The sequence below is a fragment of the Theobroma cacao genome, chromosome 1, assembly GCF_053813885.1.
Source record: "Theobroma cacao isolate CCN51 chromosome 1, ASM5381388v1, whole genome shotgun sequence".
Taxonomy (NCBI): Eukaryota; Viridiplantae; Streptophyta; class Magnoliopsida; order Malvales; family Malvaceae; genus Theobroma; species Theobroma cacao.
Window position 1 is genome coordinate 38,261,947 of NC_142639.1, and position 19,493 is coordinate 38,281,439.

Here is a 19,493-nt window from a genome sequence, read left to right on the forward strand (position 1 = left end):
GAAAAGTGTCTGAAAGACCCATGCAAATGCTACAATATTAACTAATCAAATACGGTTGATTGCAGTTTAATTTTCAGTTTCTAAATGGTAAGTACAATCTTTGCAATTAGAAATGATGTGGAATGGGATAAATGGTACTGATGCTATGCCTTACTTTATAATGAAGGCTAAAAAGACTGCTGGGGCTGCTGACCATACTTGATAATTAGCCAAGGAAAGTTCATTTGAGGCAACAAAGCTTAATTTTCACTTTCACTCCAATGCAACGTCCATCAACTTTGTATTATTCCTAGTCAAAATTCTTGTTTGTGTCATCAAACCTCCATTATTGTAATCTATACTGCTCTTTACTTTACCCTAACGTAATTGTACTCAACATTTTTAAGCACTTTACTATTTATATGAGTATGACGTTTGAATTTTGAAAATTAATGTAAAAACTTACCAAAACATAGCATATCCACATCGACTATACATGCCTTATACCGAGTCCCGTAACATAAGCAGCGATGATGTAGAGTTAACTTGAAGTTCAAAGCTATAAAATACTACATTTCAACTTGTTAAGTTTAAAGCAAAATTAGTAGCTAAAATAGTCAAAAAAATTTATACTTTTTTATAAAAATTTTAGTAAACTCTTATCTTTATATTATATTTAATTAAGTTCTTAAAGAATTATTTTTATTTAATGCCAGGTCATTATGTACCTGATTTTTTTTTCCAAAGTAGCATACATATGAAACAAATATGAAAATTCATGCTAAGTTGATGCTTATATGACATGTAAAATCATCCTTATATGACATGTCACACAACGTCTACAAAACCCTTTTTTGTCACTATATGCCTCATAGATATTGGTGTGGTAGAGATATATAGATGCTACAATGATAAAGATATGAAAATTTTAATGATTTTAATGAAAAAAAATGACATACTTAAACACAAATAATAATAATAATTTAAGAACTAAATTAGATACGACAAAAGAATAAGAATTTATCTAAATAATTTAGAAAAGTATATGCCCTTTAATATTTTAGTCAAAATTAATCTAGTAAAGTGAGAATTGTAACATTTTAACAATTTGTCATCATTGGAATTCGCAGAGAACTGAATACAAGAGGAAACCAACCAAAGATGTGTTCCAATAAATGGTAAGTGGTAACTAACAAGAGAGCTGTCTTTTGATTTCGTACCTTACAATTCTATGAACCAAACAGGAAGGATGGGATAACAGAGGCATAGCAATTTACATCACATTAGCTACTATATGGATGAACAAATTCTTTCATACATTGGGACCAATATACAAAACCAGAGCAAATACCTGTTTTGAACATTCCAATCAAAACTATTCAAAATGCTTGAAATTATTTAAGAAATCACTTTCACTTAAACTTCCATGTTAAAAACAAATGTAATTGGGACTAAAATTGGATGTTCTATGAGAATATACCTTTCAAGATTCAAAAAGAGGATTCTGAAGTAAAGAACGAGCATTATTCAACATAGCACTAGCCTCCTCATTTGATCCATCTACCAACCTAAGTTCATTTATCTCCTCCTGCCATTTCTCCATATGTTCTTTATGTATCCTGAAACCCCACAAAACCAATATAAAGAAACAGCATTCTCCATCTTTAGATTCCTTAAATTCATAAATAATTGTATCTTACACAATCAGCCGCTCTTCAAATTCATCACTCAACTCCTTGAACATCGTCTTCCATGATTCCAGTAGCTCCGAAACCTACACAAAATTATAAGAACACTATTTTAAAAAAGGAATTAATAGGAACATCTGCATAAAATCAAAAGGATTTTGTGATTGATTATCGTTACCAGTTGAGTAAAGCGCTCGATTTTTTCAAAAATGTGAGAGATATTGAGTTCCATTTCTTCAGATCCAACAATGTTTGTCTCAGATTGTTCTTTCTCTGTTGTTTCCATAACAGTTTCATTGCTTACATGATCATCCTCTTTCTCCTCCATCTAACATTTAGAATAATTAGACATTTGATTAAAAAAGGAGAAAAAAGAAGAAGAAGAACATAAACTAATCAAAGAGGGTTACGTCCGGTTTCATGCGTTTCCTCATAGCTTCATTCCTTCCACTTTCCATCTTTATACCTCAAAAGCGAATATATCTGATCATGCAAACAAAAGACAATTAATTCAATAAAAGATTCGTGGTCAATAGAATTGATGGAATAATCTATGGAGAAACATAATTACCGGAGAGAAAGGGAGAGCGAAATCCAAATCGAAAATCGAGAGACGCTTCGCTTTGGAGAAAAACCCTTGGCTTTTAAATTTAGGAAATACTGGAATGCGCGCGAATTTCAATTTATTTCGTATCTATTGGGTGGGCTAAATGAAATGGGTTTTTAAGGCCCAAAGAGATTGAAACGGGTTTTAATTGCCGTCCACTAAGATTTTGATTGGGCCATTAGTGGCGAAGAGGGGGGAGATTTGTTTGGTTTTTGGTGGGTTAAATTCAAACCTAATCCATTTAAAAATTAAACTAAAATCCAAAACTAAAGCAGAATAATCTCAGGTCATTCCAACCAAGATACTGTATTTATTTTAAAAATATTTTTTTGCTTCTATTTAATCGTATTTTATACAAAAGGAATTTGTCTTTTATGTCTCTTTTTTCTTGGTTGAGCAGGGACCTTTAGAAAAATTATTCGGCAATAAGGACAAATCTTGAAATAATTAGTTATGAGTTTGGTTTGATCATTAATGACTCATGAGTAAACAAAGAGTATACACCAAACAAATTCGTTGAAAATGAGTTTGAATTGAGACAAGATGCAAATAGATACATTGACTTAAGATGAAGAATTGCTTGAAAATCAAAGTTGTTAAGGAGTAAATTGAGATTGCCAACAAGTTGCTGGGGGTCAATGTGAAATTCATCAAAGAAATGTTATAGTAATATCCAGAGAGTGGCTAAGCTGAAGAAGCCCAAGCCTCAAGATACAGCGTGTCAGCGTCAGAGAAACTAGAAAAAGGTAAGGAAAAAGAAAAGCTGAAAAGGACATTCAATTTTACTCCTCTAGACTCATGCACTCTACAGTCCTACACATGCTTTGGAACTTTACCCAATTCTCTCTCTATGGTTGCTTCTCTTTGACGGTTCATTTCTTTGTAGCCTTTTTACACTTCTCCAGTTCCTCAGTTCACACTTCAAACTCCTTAACAGCCTTACTTTCTAGTTCCGGCCCGCCCATAGCTCCAACTATCCATGTTTAAATCCTACCTTAATTCTTGCTTCACTTTCAGCTGTTGGCAGGGCAACCTCAAGGGCTTCTTTTTCTTTTTCTTCTTTTTTATTTTTTGAAGTTTCCATCATTCGAAAGTTGAAACCTCCTCCTCTAGAGATGAGAAAGATGCCACCCCAATTACAGAAACATGCTCTTTCACTTAATACGCTACTCTTCTCAATTCTGGTCCGTCTATTTATGTTCAAGGCAGTTAGTTTAGCGGCTGCTTTTAAAGATAAAGATGGTTTGTTGCACTTCAAATCTGCTATAGTTGAAGACCCATTAGGGTTCACTTCTAGTTGGAACCCAAGTGATAAAGACCCTTGCCTTTGGCGTGGTGTTACATGTGACCCACTTTCAGGTCGAGTCATTAGCCTCAATCTTTCTTCTAACCTCAATTCTACATGTTCTCTACTTTCACTTTCTACATCAACAGCAGTAACAGCTGGTCAAGTTGGAGGTAACTTTTCTTTGCTATATCCTTGTTTGCATGTTGGTGCTGATGACAAGATTTCTTTTGCTAAATTGAGAGGTAAATTGTCTCCTTCAATTGGCTATCTTACAAAGCTTAGAGTTTTGTCACTTGGGTTCAATGCATTCTTCGGTGAGCTTCCTTTGGATATTGGAAAGCTTAATCTTTTGGAAATTCTTGATTTAGGTTTTAATGCTTTTCATGGTCCCATACCAGCCAGTTTAAAAAACTGTACTGCACTGAGGGTTATTAATCTTTCTGGGAATCAATTGAATGGAACAATTCCTGCGATATTTAGGCAGTTTGTAAGTTTGCAAGTTGTTGACGTTTCTTTAAATGGGTTGAGTGGTGAAATTCCAGAGGAATTAGGTGAGAATTGTGGGAGTCTAGTGCATCTCCATCTTGCAAGTAATGGGCTTTCGGGTTCAATTCCTTCCAAATTGGGGAATTGTGGTGAGCTTAAGTCTTTGATACTGTCTTCTAATATGCTGCAAGATGATATTCCTTCAAGTCTTGGTAAACTTGAGAATCTTGAAGCATTGGACTTGTCCAGGAATTTCTTGAGTGGGGTTGTACCACCGGATTTGGGTAATTGTAAGCAGTTGAAATTGCTTGTATTGAAGAACAACTATGGTCCTCTGTTTTCAAGGAAAGACTCTAGCTTGACATTTCAGCAAGAGGAGGATGGGGAGGTGGATTATAATTATTTTGAGGGGGAACTACCTGAGAGTATTGTAGAACTTCCCAATATTCATGTACTTTGGGTGCCAAATGCAAATTTGGAGGGCAGTTTTCCTCAGACTTGGGGGTCGTGTTCTAACTTGAATATGCTGAATGTAGCGCAGAATTTCTTGACTGGACAAATACCTGTGTCCTTTGGTAATTGTAAGAGTTTGCACTTCCTTGATTTGAGCTCCAATAACTTGACTGGTTTGCTTCCAACAGAAATTTCTGTCCCGTGCATGGTTGTGTTCAACGTCAGCGAAAATTCCTTGGTTGGGAACATCTCAAGATTTTCTTCTGGTGAGTGCTCTAATAGTTCTGGGAATTTGTCAGTGTCACAAGTGGACTTGGTTGGTTTCTACTCTTCTTTCTTTTATAGGAATACCCTCGTGAATGTTGGTCCTTTCTCCTTTTCGTCAAGTGAATTTGTTGTATTACATGATCTCAGCAAGAATCAATTCACCGGCTCAGTTCCTCCATTTTTCATATCTTCATATAGTTTGTCTGTTAAGCCACATTATGGTTTCTGGTTGAATGGAAACAATTTTGAAGGTAATCTTTCAGCATACTCTTTTGATCCTTGTCTAAGTTTGGATGGTTTGATCTTTGATATTAGCAACAACAAGATTGTAGATCAACTTCCTTCAGACATAGGCAGCAACTGTAAGTGTATGAAATTTTTAAGTGTAGCAAGCAATGAATTTGTTGGTTCAATTCCTACATCATTCACTAACATGGTTTCCCTAGTTAAGCTTAACCTCAGTGAAAATAGATTGCAAGGCCCTATTCCATCTTATATTGGAGAGATGAAGGATTTGAGGTACCTTTCGCTTTCTAGTAATAACTTTACTGGTGCAATACCTCAGGATTTTATTAAACTGTATTCAGTAGAGGTTTTGGAGCTTTCTTCAAACTCCCTCTCAGGAGAGATACCACCTGATTTGGCCAAGCTCAAGCACCTGAGTATTCTGCGGTTAGATCATAACAAGCTCACTGGGCAGATACCCTCTGGCTTTAGTAACATTACTACACTTTCAGTATTCAGTGTTTCTTTCAACAATTTGTCTGGATCTATCCCCCTGAATTCAAATTCAATAAATTGCGAAAGTGTGAAAGGAAATCCTAACCTTCAGCCATGTCGCCCTGATCAATCATCCTCTGAATTGGAGCGCCAGCACTTTGGTAATATTTCACAACAAGGAGCTTATTCTCCCATGAAAAGCATACAGAAAAATGGCAGTGGATTCAGTCCACTAGAAATTGCCTCCATCACATCGGCTTCAATAATTTTTTCTGTCCTCATAGCATTGATTTTCCTACTTGTATGCATGAAGAAATTTGCATGCAATTCTGTATCTGATCAAGTTTCAGGGAGCAAAGAAGTCGTAACTTGCAACAGCATCGGAGTACAGCTGACTTATGAAAATGTTGTCAGGGCCACTGGTTGTTTCAATCTCCAAAACTGCATTGGAAGTGGAGGTTTTGGAGCAACCTACAAGGCTGAAATCACTCCAGGAGTTGTGGTTTCGGTCAAGCGGCTCTCAGTTGGGAGGTTTCAAGGTGTTCAACAGTTTTCTGCTGAGATCAAGACTCTTGGACGGGTGCAGCATCCGAATCTTGTAACTCTTATAGGTTACCATGTTAGTGAGGCTGAAATGTTCCTGATCTATAACTACTTGCCTGGTGGCAATTTGGAAAAATTCATCCAGGAGCGATCAAGCAGGACAGTAGAATGGAGTATGCTACACAAGATTGCTCTGGATATAGCACGTGCCCTTACTTATTTGCATGATGAGTGTGTCCCTAGGGTATTGCACCGTGACATCAAGCCAAGCAACATTCTTTTGGATAATAACTTCAATGCATACCTATCTGATTTTGGCCTTGCTAGGCTTCTCGGCACTTCTGAGACTCATGCAACTACTGATGTTGCAGGGACTTTTGGATATGTTGCCCCTGAATATGCTCTGACATGCCGTGTGTCTGATAAGGCAGATGTGTATAGTTATGGTGTTGTTCTTCTGGAATTATTATCTGACAAGAAGGCTTTGGATCCATCCTTCTCTTCTTTTGGAAATGGTTTCAACATTGTGACGTGGGGGAGCATGCTTCTTGGGCAGGGGCGAGGCTGTGAGTTTTTTACTGCTGGTCTATGGGATTCTGGACCTCAAGATGATCTAATTGAGGTGCTTCATTTGGCTGTTAAATGTACTGGTGAATATCTTTCATCCAGGCCTTCTATGAGGCAAGTAGCCCAAAGATTGAAAGGCATTCAGCCTGCAACAGCCTAAAGTATTTTTCCTTTTTTATTTCTCCTTTTAAGATGCCTCTTCTGTAAGTCAGCAATATCATTGCCAAGCCCAAAGTTTCTTATTCACCATTGATTGGAGTACATTTCTTGTAAAGAAACCATCAAAGTAATTCTTATAAGATGTTTTAATCAAAAATTTCCCTCAGATTACCTGTTTTTGAAGTTACTGGTTTGAGTCTACCATGCTTTTGCCTTTCATGTATGCAATCAAGACCCGCTTGATTGAAGCCAACTCGGAACAGAAGAACAAGGTGAAGGTGTTTCTTTTCCCTCTTTTTCTGTGCCACGCGCAGTGGGAAGCCGAATCAATAACTATTGCTACAAGTACTTTCGGTTAATTTCCCGTTTAGATCAAGCAGTACTTATTTTATTCCTTTAGTTATTTATTCCTACGATTATGTTTATCAGTTCTTCAGATTTCATGGGGGGATGTTTCAGCAATTTGTTATTGCATACACTTCGTTTGGGGGATTGTCATGCATCAAGGATATATTCTTACCTTAGCTCGATATATATGCTTGCTAATCAGCCACATTTTTTTTACTTGTGAGCAGTTTTAAGCATCTAGGAAATGAAGATAGTGAAAAGTATGTAAATGAAGCATATGCTGGAAGAAAGAACAAATGCAGGTACTAGCTTAATCATTTCACCCGTAATTTTTTTTTATAAAATTTTTACAATTATTTAATCATGACAAAGACTAATATAGGGGTTTATTTCTCATCAAGTATAATGGACTTTTACGTAATTCACGTGCTTCTTTTTCGTACTTACGGCTAAAGTTCCAGAGTCTGTGTACTAATGACTTGTAGGCTTATTGGCAAAGGGTTGGACAGACGTCCATAACTTGGTAGGTTGGGCTTAAATTGGCAGCTTTGCATTTTCGGCTCATTTTAGTCTGAACAAATATGCCCATGGTTTTCCATTTTTCGTCTTTCTTTTCTCGCGATGTTGGAATCGGTTAGTTTCGATTATGTTTTCTTGCTTCGGAGTAGCCCTATTTTTTGTAAACCATTTTATCCATCGTTACATCGCAACAGCTAGTGGAAAAGTAAAGTGAGCGTAGGCAATCCCGCAGGGGCAAACATGGGTGAAAACTTGCGATCCAAAAAGTAAACAAGCACACACTACGGTTAGGCTGGTGACGCGAGGACCTTAAAGGCACCAACCGAAAGTTCCAGTTGTACATAGGCCTATCACCATCCTAGATTATGGGCTCGGTACCAACCTGGGACAATGCCGTTGGCAAATGAAGCGAACCTAGCCAGTTCGTTAATTAATTGGCCATGGCCACATCATGATCGTAGTTGTATCCCCTTAATTACTTTATCAACCAATACATATTCAACATGTATATCATCACTATTCATGCTTATGAGATTCAACCATGAGAATGAGGTATTAAGCGAAGGGAAAAGTGGTTTTCGACAGGCTACATGTCATTTTCTTTGAAAATAAGATAGAATTGTTGTGAATTTTTCTCTTTTTTTTTTTTTTTTTGAAAATTGTTGTTGATAATTATAAGACAAACGGTCCCAAAAAAACCTGAAAAATAAAAAATTTGAACCCAACACTTGCGTCAACCTCATCGCCTCCTTATCCAAAAGTTAATGACTGGAGACAAGTGTAGACGTTATCAAGAGTGGCGGAACTAAAGAATGGAAAAGAGTTTGTGAAGATCAAAACCGCTAAAGCATTTTATGGAACGATGGAATCGTTTTCGACCATAAATGATAAGGGAGAATTAATCTTAATTTTACAGTTGTATAGACAGTTACGTAAGTGTACGTACTACGTGGCCAACTGAGCCATTGAATTGGCGGAAGGCGATATACTACAGATGGAAAGCGATGTTGAGGACGATAGGAGTGTTGCTGATTTTCCCTATGTCTTTCACAAAGATATGGTCCTAATCATTTCTACATTATCAACATTTTGATCTGGGGAATGGGGATATGTACAGGATTTTGGCTGGGCTTGATGATTAGGGTTCAGTCAGGTTTATCCACCTAATCAAATTTTGCCACCCCTCTATATCACTAGCTAGAGCAGCCTATGATACAAGTTTCTTTCTTGTACTGTATTTGTATGGAGGACAACGAGGGAAGAGAATGAAGGTTTCTCCTCATAACTTGAGCTAATTTTATGTGCAAGATCGTATGCATTTGCAACAACTTTAACTTTCTTTTTTTACTATTTGCATATAATTGAATGAGACTGAGGGAAAGAGATTGGGGCTTTGAATGGTGGATCTCGACAATTCACTAGAGGTAATAATTGTTACGCCAAAATTAATCCCAGCTAGGTTATTATATCATGTACATTATGATGATTGATTTGAAAATTTATATAGTTTTTTTGGTGATGATAGGCATGCACATGTCGCCATCTACAAATATTCACGCACACAATCAATTTGTAATTAATTAATTGTTTTTTAATTACTAACAAAGGAAATTCAATGATTAGATTGGATAAAATGTAGTAAAACCAAATATTCAAGATTAGATTGAGTGTATAGATAAAGGACTTGGGGACCAATAATTGAAATAGACTTGGGTCATTTGCTTGATGACATAGAGATGGTTACATGACAAAATTCACGAAAAATACATTTGATAACGCATGTATCTTGTGGCATGCATAGCTTTCCACATCAAAAATCAGTTGCCAGACCTGCATGCTGTTATTGCCATCCATGTAATATGATTTTATGGATACTTGTAGTAGAAGAAACCACTACAAAAGTTACAAGAAAATGCCTCTTATACAATATGTCAATATTGTTATGCATGTTTACGTGAATCAATTAATACAAATTTAAAATACGTGTATTTGAACATTTCACTTATTGATTGGTACATGATCTTTTATTTAAAGAGTAGAGTTTGAATTTCTTTTTTTTTTCAAATCTAAAACAAATTTAAAATACGTAAATAATCCAACAATGAAAAGTAAGTATTTATAATGTTTTTTAATTATATTATAATACATATGGTAAGGCATGTATCTTGTGGCATGCATAGCTTTCCACATCAAAAATCAGCTGCCAAACTTGCCTGCTGCTATTGCCGTTCATGTGATATGATGTTATGGATACTTGTAGTAGAAGAAATCGCTGTAACAGTTATAAGAAAATGCCTCCTATGCAATATGTCAAAATTGATATGCATATTTATGTGAATCAAATAATAAAATTTAAAGTACGTAAATGATCTGACAATGAAAAATAAGTATTCATAATGTTTTTTAATTATATTATAATAAGTTAAAAGATTATTGAAGTATTTTTTTTTCAAAAGAATTTTAATTACAGTAATAAATATATATTTGAAGAGAATATTAATTATTAATGGATAACTTTTTAGTTATCCAATGTCTTGTTCACACATGAGATATTTAATCTAATTCCCTTATCCTTTTTTTTTTTAATTCCCTTATCCTTTTTTAGTACGTAAGTTGGAAGGAAAACGGAAATGTATTTAGTTTGCTTCGTTGGAAAAAATGAGTATAATACAGTATGAAAAGTGATGATAAATGCGTTGGTAACTATGTATTATGTATAAATTTGCCCTATTTAAACCACGCCACGAATCCAATGATACACAACCTACAAACTCTCAAGCTCCATTCCTCCCTTCCCTGTATATTTGTTCTACCTCGTTGTCCTTTTTATAGTTTTTTTACAAGGAACAAACTGGAAACCACTTGCATTATATCACTGGCGTTAGTGCTTCATTGACTACACTGTCTCCGTACGAAAGTGTCCAGGTCCTGTGCAATGAAGGGAAATCGTTCCTTCAACAGCTTTCTCCTGTTAGTTTTGACGGTGATGATGATCTTCCACCGTGAAATTTGCCATGCTCGGCCTGACCTTGGCGGCAGTACATTTTCCTTCGTTCAAACAAGAGGAACCAACTTTGTCATGAATGGAAAGCCGTTTTACCTGAATGGCTTCAATGCTTATTGGATGATGATGTTTGCATCTGACCCTTCTACAAGGATCAAGGTCACAGACACTTTTCGAGAAGCCTCAAAGTATGGCATGAATGTAGCAAGAGTTTGGGCTTTCAACGATGGTGATTACAAGCCCCTTCAGAATTCTCCTGGTTCTTACAATGAGGACGTGTTCAAGGTAACAACAGATATTCATTTTTTTCTTCTGGGTAACGGTTTCGTTTCCTTGTTTCCAATGCAATGAGGGATTTGTGGAAATTACAAGAAAAGTGGTCGTATTCAGTTGAGATTGACTAATTTAATGGGGACATTGATTGTTATTGTTATTGATGTCATGGTTAAATTATTTTTCAGGGACTGGACTTTGTTGTAGCTGAAGCTAAGAAGTATGGGATTCACTTGATTCTGAGTTTGGTGAATAACTTCAAAGATTTCGGAGGAAAAGATAAGTATGTTCAATGGGCAAAGCAACAAGGTCAGAGCCTGAGCAATGAAGATGATTTTTATACAAACTCTCTCGTCAAACAATACTACAAGAATCATGTTAAGGTACGTTGGAGTACAGCTTTGATTTCCTGGAACTTGTATTAAATTCTTGAACCCCATTTTCTCCCCTTTCATAAATGCTTGCAACTAATTACCGTATTACTTGGGGCTTTGGTATCTGGTCGTCAAATCATTAGTTCATTACTGTAACCGGGGGGTTTCATGAAAACTTTTCCAGTTTTGCAAGGATGGTATGAACCTAACGTATGAACCTAACGAAAGGAACGCCAGGTTCCCGGCCTGGTTGGGTCCACTCTATGATTGCTGGCTTCATCCACCTATATTTAAAGATGGGATGACTTCATAGTCTGATCCTTGAATTCTGTTAGAAGAAACTGCAAAAATAATATATATTGGTCATGTTTTTAATTAGTCATAAAAAAACAGATATCAAAATCATATAGACATAAATTAATTACTTTTGACAGGTTTGGTTTGTCGCATCCTAGGAATACAGATAGCATGGCTAAATCTCCCCCCCTTTTTTTATTAGTAGTAACATCACTTTTTGGCACTGTGTTAATCATTTTCCTTTTCGGGTGAGGAGGACCGAAGGAGATCTTTGTTGTTTTTAAGTTATGGACTTATGGCAGAATAACGATGGTTGCAGGCAGTGCTCACGAGAATCAACACGATTACCGGGGTTGCATATAAAGACGATCCTACAATTTTTGCTTGGGAACTCATGAATGAACCCCGTTGCCCTAGTGACCCTTCTGGAGCTAACCTTCAGGTTTCTCTCGCTGGATCCCTCTCTCCATTTGTGGTTGATTTTAAGCTAATTTTGCCTGTTAAAGTCTTGTCTTGTCCTATGACACATAAAAGCGACTCATGCGACACACCGTACAAAATATGGTTTCAGGTTTTCTCATTATCATGTGAATGCTAGAAAGTGGAAATAATAAAGACTAATGTGAATAAGACAGTACTCAAAACAAATTACCTCAGTTTAGAGAAATTGAGCTTTCATATCATGGGAAAAATGAATTCAACCCATCACAGCTAAAGAAAAATCCATTTCGCTTTGGGGGATAAAAAGATAGATTGATATGATCAATGTCACGGATAGAAAGTGACTAGATGATATATATGAACATAACAAGAACAAATTTGGTTTGTTGTTACAAATTGATAAATGATAAGAAACTGATTAACTAGTTTGGCTAAGGTCCGTAACAGACACGCATGTAACTCCACATGGAATCATATGAACGGCAAACTTTCAAAGAGCAATGGAGGATCAGAATCCTATATTGATGATGATGGTGACCGCCAAATTTGCTCCCTTTGTTCTTTCTGCTTGTTTGTGTGTTTGTTTGGAATTCTGTAAAGTTGTTGAAGTTTCCTCTAATAGCTTGTGGTTCGATGTTTTCTTCAACCCACTTTACCGAATTTTATAAGCTAGCTATGGATCTCACCAACTTCTCAATCATGTTGTCAGAATTTTGAGCCTTATTATTAGAGGAATTTGCTATACAGCTAACTGTATGTACTGGTATTTGCTTAGTAATTCTAATTCCCATTTTGAAGCTGAACTTGTCAACACATAATCAAACTTGTATGCTTATAGAACCAGGACTAATGCAATTGTTTCTTTTTAACAGAACTGGTTAAAAGAAATGGCTGCACATGTCAAGAGCATTGATAATCATCATCTACTGGAAATAGGTCTTGAAGGATTTTATGGGGAATCGATGCCAGAGAAGAAACAATACAATCCAAATAGCTCTCCTATTGGGACTGATTTCATTTCTAATAATCAGATCCCCGACGTCGATTTTGCTACTATTCATCTGTACCCTGAACAATGGTAATATCTTTAGTGCTATTTCACTGATTGGGTATCCTCTGTTCTGCACCAAAAGGAAGGCGGGTATTGATTTTTCTTTTCCTGAATCCAAATCGCAGGTTACCATCAACAAATTCAAGCGAAGAGGCCCAGCTTGCTTTTGTAGACAAATGGATCCAAGCCCATATCCTGGACTGTAATTCACTACTGAGAAAACCACTTCTGATAGGAGAGTTCGGCAAGTCTTTCAAGTTGCCTGGATACAGCTTGGAAAAGAGAAACTACTATTTCCAAAAGATTTACGGTGCTATCTACAACAGTGCTAGAAGTGGGGGGTCATGTGCTGGTGGGCTCTTTTGGCAACTCTTCAGCCTTGGAATGGATAACATGGGAGATGGCTATCAAGTTGTTTTGGAACAGAGCCCTTCTACTGCTCATGTCATCGCTCAGCAGTCTCAGAAGCTATCATCTCTCACTTGAAGATGACAGAGGGATACCTTAGGTATTAATGTACAACAGGCGGAATCGTGAGATGAGTTTAGTTGAACAAATGTCTCATAAGCTACATCTTAGACATGATTTAGTACCACTAGGTTCTGTTAGCAACATGGGATTTACAAACAAGTTGACTAATAATTTTTACCGAGAAAAGCAGACTGAATTACTAAAATAAAATAACAAATGTGATTTGGTACCCTAAACTCACGGAAGTTCTAACAAATATTTTTCAACTAAGCTACAAAAATTAACTTTATAATGAATATACTTCACATTTATCTCCTTGTAAATCAAATTCACCACCTTATTGAAATTTTCCCGCAAATAATAATGTCAAAACAAATTTTGGTGAATCAAAATGGATGTAATTGACCCTCAGAAGAATGCACTAAATGATAGTTCCATCTTTAATTACAGAATTCTTTAACACTACAATAATTCCAGATCGAATGTAAAATCCTTCAGATGGTCTATCTGCCTCTTTCACATTCTGCAATTTAACCAAAAAAGAGTAAAAAAAATAAAATAAAATTCTTGGTTATTATCTTTGTCCAAAACTTTTTTGCAAAAAATACTATTGCCACAGGACTCTGATTCGTAACTACTGTAATATTAACCAAACTATCATAATAAAAATCACATTCCTTCCCTATTACAAAGAGCAAGTAACTTACATCCTTGTTTGTGATGACAACATGTTTTCCAATTCTTGCATTCTTGTCTATTATGCAATTCCTGCAAGATAGATTTAGTAATAAGCACTTAATTAAGCTTCAAAATTTATAAAAAATCCGTGATGCCATTCCATCAAAAACTATGATGCTTTAAGAGAATAATAATGGCTTAATCAGTACGTGGTTAAATTGAAACTGGGATGCACATCACTACCATTTACATCATTCTTATGTATCTCTCATGGTGGGATGCATATCACTACCATTTACATCATTCTTATATAACTCTCATGGTAGTTGACTGCGAAGAAACTGTCAAAGCAAACTTACATAATTTTGGTATCTTTTCCAACGCCTAGTGGAACCTTGCTCTCTGCTAAACAGGATGCTATCTCTTCCTCGGTTTGGTAATTGTCAGCACCCATCATCAATGTATCCTGTAGAATCAGTGAAAATTATACTTTTCAAATTGTTAAATATTTGCTGCTGGCTCCTATTGTCTCCATCAAGGTTACTCAAAGTTAGAGATCTAAATTGGTAAGAGCAACACAATGATGCAGTAATGTAGGGGATGACATTTTGACATATGGATGAAAAGAGCTATTATAATGCAGTGGAATAGACCGCATGCGAGCTAGATGCCATTTTTCCAGGACGATCTTAAAGAATGCTGAGTTCAAAATATTTATATCTGCTCAAAGTTTATAACATGCTTTCTTCCATCATATTTAACTATTAGATAGTATTCCTTCCAATGCATATATAAGTATCACATAGCCTTATCAGGGTATACATATCCCAATTGTCTTCTAGAACGGTGGTGCTACTTATTTACTTTATTTTCATGCTTGGACCATAAAGATGACTTAGCTAGTTTGTTCAACCAGAAGAGCATGAAACAAAATTAAAGGAAGCTTATGAAAAATATATAAATAAAGGAAAAATCACCTTTAGCTCCACCCCGTATTCCAATCTTGAACGAATTCCCACAATGGAATGTTCGACACTGCATTCTTTCAACAAGCAACCATGTGAAATTATAGAGTCCACGACCTACAATAAGCAAGGGTAACCGCATGAGCTCTATATGCATCAACTTAGCCATGCCATTTAATCACATATAATAAATTATTACCCGGCACTGCTCTATTTTTGTTGGTGGTAGAAACCGAGGAGAAGTGACGATTGGCTTTAGGGGATCATAGAAGTGAAACTTGGGAGGCTTTAAACAGAGAGATAACAGAGTTAACAGTTTTTTTTTTTTTTTGAATGGCAACAGTGTTTAACAGTTGGATAAGGAAGGACAGCAGGAATAATTTAAAAGAGGACTACCTGATCTGTAAGGGCCAAATTTGCATCAAAAAAGGATTTTATAGTTCCGATATCTTCCCAGTAGCCATCAAATAAATATGCCTGCCGTGTACAAATAACTGCAAGTTAGAGACTCTACTACAAACAATTGAAAATGGCAACTCTCAAGTAATAATGGTTCCTGATTATCTTTTGGGGGTCGACCTTAACATTGTAATCTTTCATAGCCAGTGGAATGATTTCAGATCCAAAATCATTGGCTGCTGGATAATGCCACCTATAGAAGCAAAAACAATAGAGAAACAGAAACATCATCTTTTGCTGCTGTACACCTTAAGAATTGCCAACATATACACTGAAATGGTCCAGCTTTGAGTCTAAATTGGCAGCTACAATTTTAAAATAAATTGACAACAGTATTGATGAGAGAAAAAGTATATCTTTTCTAGTTGAAGCAAACCATTGATGAAGTTTACGGGAGATCCTTCGCATCTCGAGCTTTATTACCTGAGTAGTTTCAGTAGAACTTCTGTCTTGAATAAATATATGCCCATTGATGCAATGTATGGTGATATCCTTGCATCTTGAGCTGTTAATCCCAGAACAGTTGTATCGACTTGCTGTCAAGATAACAAATTTCAATCAGCTAACTGCTAGTTTAAGTTTAAAACAAACTTTACATCAGAAGAACAAAGGACAAGTTCCAACCATCGATCTCAAACTTTCTCCCTTAGGTTTCTCAAGAAACTGTCTGATCTGTCCATTTTCATCAATCTTCAGAAGTCCAAAATCTGAGGCACGACTGCAGGATAAGAAGATAATTTCTTTAACCGGGGAAAAAGAAGAAAAGTGAAAGAAATGGTCAATCAATTCTTGTTAATACAGAGTCGTTTTTCAGGTGACAATACAGTCTTGCACAAGGCAAGAAAGCAAATTTAACTAAAAACCCAGGCAAATTTTGGTTCAAAATATTCACCTTTCATCCACTGGGAGACAAGAAACAGATATATCAGCACCAGAATCAATGTGCTTCTGCAATAGAGATAGGTGTTTAATAAAGCCTACAAATATAATGTATAAATGACAACAGAGGAAGGTAAATAATCAAGGGAGAAGCTGTGATTAACCTGCAAGAAGTCCATGTAATCCATTCGATATAGATGATCACCAGATAATATCAGAATGTTCTCGATATTTCTATGTTTAGCGTCCTACACAAGTTACCACAAAATGTCACCCTATTTGAGAGTACAAGAATTCATTTCTATTCTGAATTAAAAAAACACAGGCCAATTACGAAGGGAGAAATCTGAAAACAGAATAAGGACAGACAAGTTTCTCATACCTCAAACAACCAGATGAATTGTCTTACAGCATCTGCGGTACCCTGAAACCACTTCTTTCCAGATTCACCAGATGTTTGTGTAGCTGCTAGCACCTATGGCAAGACAAGGAGCAGAATTTGAAGCATATGTAGCAGAGACATGATAAAAGAGAACATGTTATGTTGAATCACTTTAACAAACATGTTAAAGCTCCTTCTTATACAATCTTTTGTAAAATCCTTCCTCACTAACCATCAGCAACGAAGCACTACAACAGTTTGGAGCGTTGGTAGTTCGAAAACGTAAATCTTAGACCTTCAGAATTTCCACATACCTCAACAAACTCATCACCAAAGTTCACACCATTGCCCAAATTATATGTCCGAGCAATGTGGCGGTTGAGAGATTGAGAATTGAACTGGGTGAGGATGTAAATCTTGTTAATTCCACTGTTGATGCAGTTACTCATGGGAACATCAATCAGTCTATAACATCCCCCTATTGGTACCTAACAAACCATGTACAGTATCAAACAAAGCAAATCTTAGAGATATTTACGCAAATTTAATCATAAATTTAAGGTGCCATCTAATATTTCAAATTAGCTTACAGCTGGCTTGGCCCTTCTTCGAGTAAGGGGAAAGAGCCGAGTTCCAGCTCCACCACCTAATATGATAGAGGCAACAGTCTTGGGGTCTGCCTCCTGTTTTGGTAAAATATTTGCCTGGAAAGCCTGCATTGCAAGTCCAGGGTTGGAAAAGAAACAGAGTTCAGTAATCATTCAACACTAAGTGCTAGAAAATTGATCAAGTAACAAAACTGAAAATTAAAAAATGTACAATGCTACATAATACAAACTCAGAACAAAGTTACCATGAAATCTTTGGCAACATCAGCAAGAACAGCTGAGGTGGAAAATCTTTTGGTTGCAGCACATGTCCTCCTAGGAATGTTGATTTTTCCCATCCGAATACCAGAGAGCGCACTGTTGGATTGCCCAACTCCCACAGCATTACCAAAGAATGAAGATGACAGAAGTCTGTCCCGGTGGGATGGTGGCCACTTTGACGATGGAACACAGCAAGAACTGAACATATTTCTTCCTTTGGCAATGTGCTAATCTGAAACTTTTACTATTAAAGATTTAGCTTCTTCAAGGAAAGAATATAGAGCTCAAGAACAAGCCTTTTTCGCTACAGTTCTTGAATTCTCCCTCTTGATTTCTCCTGTTAATTGCTCTTCTCTGCTGTCTGGATGACAGTATTGCTCACCTAAATTTCGATGCCAATGTTTATTGAGATTCGAAATTTCTGGTTTCATAATTATATAGAATATTTTGTTAGAGTTATTATAAAACTCTATTACCCAATTAGAATACAGTACACAATTTAAATTTCTCTGTAATATTTATAATTATATATTACAAAAGTGTTTTTTTTTTCATAGACTAGAGTCGACCTGATAATATATCATCTATTCAATCATAAAATATAAAACCGAAAGTTTTAAAAAAGAAAAATAGCTCGCACAATCTTACTAAATTGAAGAATAATTCAATTATAAAAAATAAAAAATTTCATATTATGGTATGTTATGAAATGTAAACACATGAACATGATGAAATAAAATTAAAACGTACATTAATAAAGGAAAGAAAAGATTCTAAGCACGAGCCAAATTAATGCATTCTTTATAGGGTGAATATTAGAGAGAAAGAAAGATGTACGAAATAAAATTGCCTCAAGATGGAGCAAGGAATGGCTCCAAGAACAAGACCAACAACCAACATCACCGACTTTATACCTATATAATCTCTTTCCAATGAAAACCCAGTTAAGTTATCGAGATTCTCAAGCAGCACGTAGAATAAAAGTCTACCATTAAACAAAGATGCTTATGTACACTTAAAAGCCTTCATGATGCATTTAAGACCGTACGCTGTTTCCCTCTTTTGGGGTTTCCTTCTTGCATGTGCATGCATTAATATGGTATCATGGAAACCCAATCTTTTTTTTCCTTCTTTCTTCTTCTTGCGTCAAAAGAACAGAAAACCCAGAGGAAACCGAGAAATTAAAAGGAAGAATCAGAATAACAATGTCCGGTGAGAAGGATATTTACTGACCAAGCACAACAATGGGGGGCAAAAGCTGGCAAAGACTCCACCACCGACCTTTAGAATCATGATGCAGCTTTTTTTTGTTTCTAATTTTACTCATTGGAAAATGTTCGAAAACAGAGTCAGGTCTCAGGTTTCAAAGAAAGGGAGTGAAAAATACTGGGGGTGCGGGTCTCACTCCCACACTGAAACTCTCTCTCTCTCTCCCTGCAACTGCAACTGCAACGGTGAAATATCCCTTCATCTTTCATCAACCATCAGTGAGTCAGTTGCGGTCGGCTAACGGCCCCAGGATTACCGATCTCTTGACTTCTTTGTCAACTTATTAAAGTTAAGATACTCTATTCTATTATTTGCACATTTTTTCAGATTTAAGACCGCCTTTGATCACGTGACAAGAGATATCGAATTTCTCTCAAAGCAATGGGAAGATTCACATGGCAGTACTAAGTAACTTCAAAATATATAGCTCTTCTAGACAATATCAGATGTCCATGAA

General features: G+C 36.2%; 4 protein-coding genes across 7 annotated transcripts; 2 read left to right on the top strand and 2 right to left on the bottom strand.

Moving 5' to 3' along the window:
- Positions 1 to 1,128: 1,128 nt before the first annotated feature.
- On the bottom strand, positions 1,129 to 2,305 carry LOC18613839 (knotted 1-binding protein). 3 transcript variants are annotated; one of them, XM_018124300.2, is made up of 6 exons: positions 2,239 to 2,305; positions 2,078 to 2,150; positions 1,846 to 1,995; positions 1,680 to 1,753; positions 1,460 to 1,598; positions 1,129 to 1,330 (listed from the first exon to the last, which is right to left on the bottom strand). In XM_018124300.2, exons 2-5 carry the CDS (start codon positions 2,123 to 2,125, stop codon positions 1,463 to 1,465), a joined length of 408 nt encoding a protein of 135 aa, XP_017979789.1. In that variant the 5' UTR covers positions 2,126 to 2,150; positions 2,239 to 2,305; the 3' UTR covers positions 1,129 to 1,330; positions 1,460 to 1,462. The 3 variants fall into 3 exon arrangements, with proteins under 3 accessions (XP_017979789.1, XP_017979807.1, XP_007051339.2); XM_018124318.2 differs by having other exon boundaries at positions 1,275 to 1,598; positions 1,846 to 1,989; XM_007051277.3 differs by having other exon boundaries at positions 1,275 to 1,598.
- Positions 2,306 to 3,094: 789 nt separating this feature from the next.
- Positions 3,095 to 6,914, top strand: LOC18613840 (LRR receptor-like serine/threonine-protein kinase RPK2). The gene has a single exon (XM_007051278.3). The coding sequence runs from the start codon at positions 3,390 to 3,392 to the stop codon at positions 6,756 to 6,758; it is 3,369 nt and encodes a 1,122-aa protein (XP_007051340.3). The 5' UTR covers positions 3,095 to 3,389; the 3' UTR covers positions 6,759 to 6,914.
- A 3,386-nt stretch (positions 6,915 to 10,300) lies between these two features.
- MAN1 (Glycosyl hydrolase superfamily protein) lies at positions 10,301 to 13,771 on the top strand. Its single transcript, XM_007051279.3, has 5 exons — positions 10,301 to 10,913; positions 11,090 to 11,284; positions 11,892 to 12,014; positions 12,886 to 13,091; positions 13,190 to 13,771. The coding sequence occupies exons 1-5, from the start codon at positions 10,560 to 10,562 to the stop codon at positions 13,548 to 13,550; spliced, it is 1,239 nt and encodes a 412-aa protein (XP_007051341.1). The 5' UTR covers positions 10,301 to 10,559; the 3' UTR covers positions 13,551 to 13,771.
- A 120-nt stretch (positions 13,772 to 13,891) lies between these two features.
- On the bottom strand, positions 13,892 to 18,158 carry LOC18613842 (glucose-1-phosphate adenylyltransferase large subunit 1-like). Of its 2 annotated transcripts, none has more exons than XM_088807646.1 (15): positions 17,752 to 18,158; positions 17,489 to 17,611; positions 17,213 to 17,386; positions 16,899 to 16,991; positions 16,681 to 16,764; positions 16,530 to 16,585; positions 16,262 to 16,355; positions 16,061 to 16,173; positions 15,764 to 15,830; positions 15,575 to 15,655; positions 15,378 to 15,464; positions 15,191 to 15,295; positions 14,573 to 14,679; positions 14,243 to 14,303; positions 13,892 to 14,058 (listed from the first exon to the last, which is right to left on the bottom strand). In XM_088807646.1, the coding sequence occupies exons 1-15, from the start codon at positions 17,971 to 17,973 to the stop codon at positions 13,957 to 13,959; spliced, it is 1,569 nt and encodes a 522-aa protein (XP_088663772.1). In that variant the 5' UTR covers positions 17,974 to 18,158; the 3' UTR covers positions 13,892 to 13,956. The 2 variants fall into 2 exon arrangements, with proteins under 2 accessions (XP_088663772.1, XP_007051343.3); XM_007051281.3 differs by having other exon boundaries at positions 15,758 to 15,830.
- Positions 18,159 to 19,493: the final 1,335 nt, after the last annotated feature.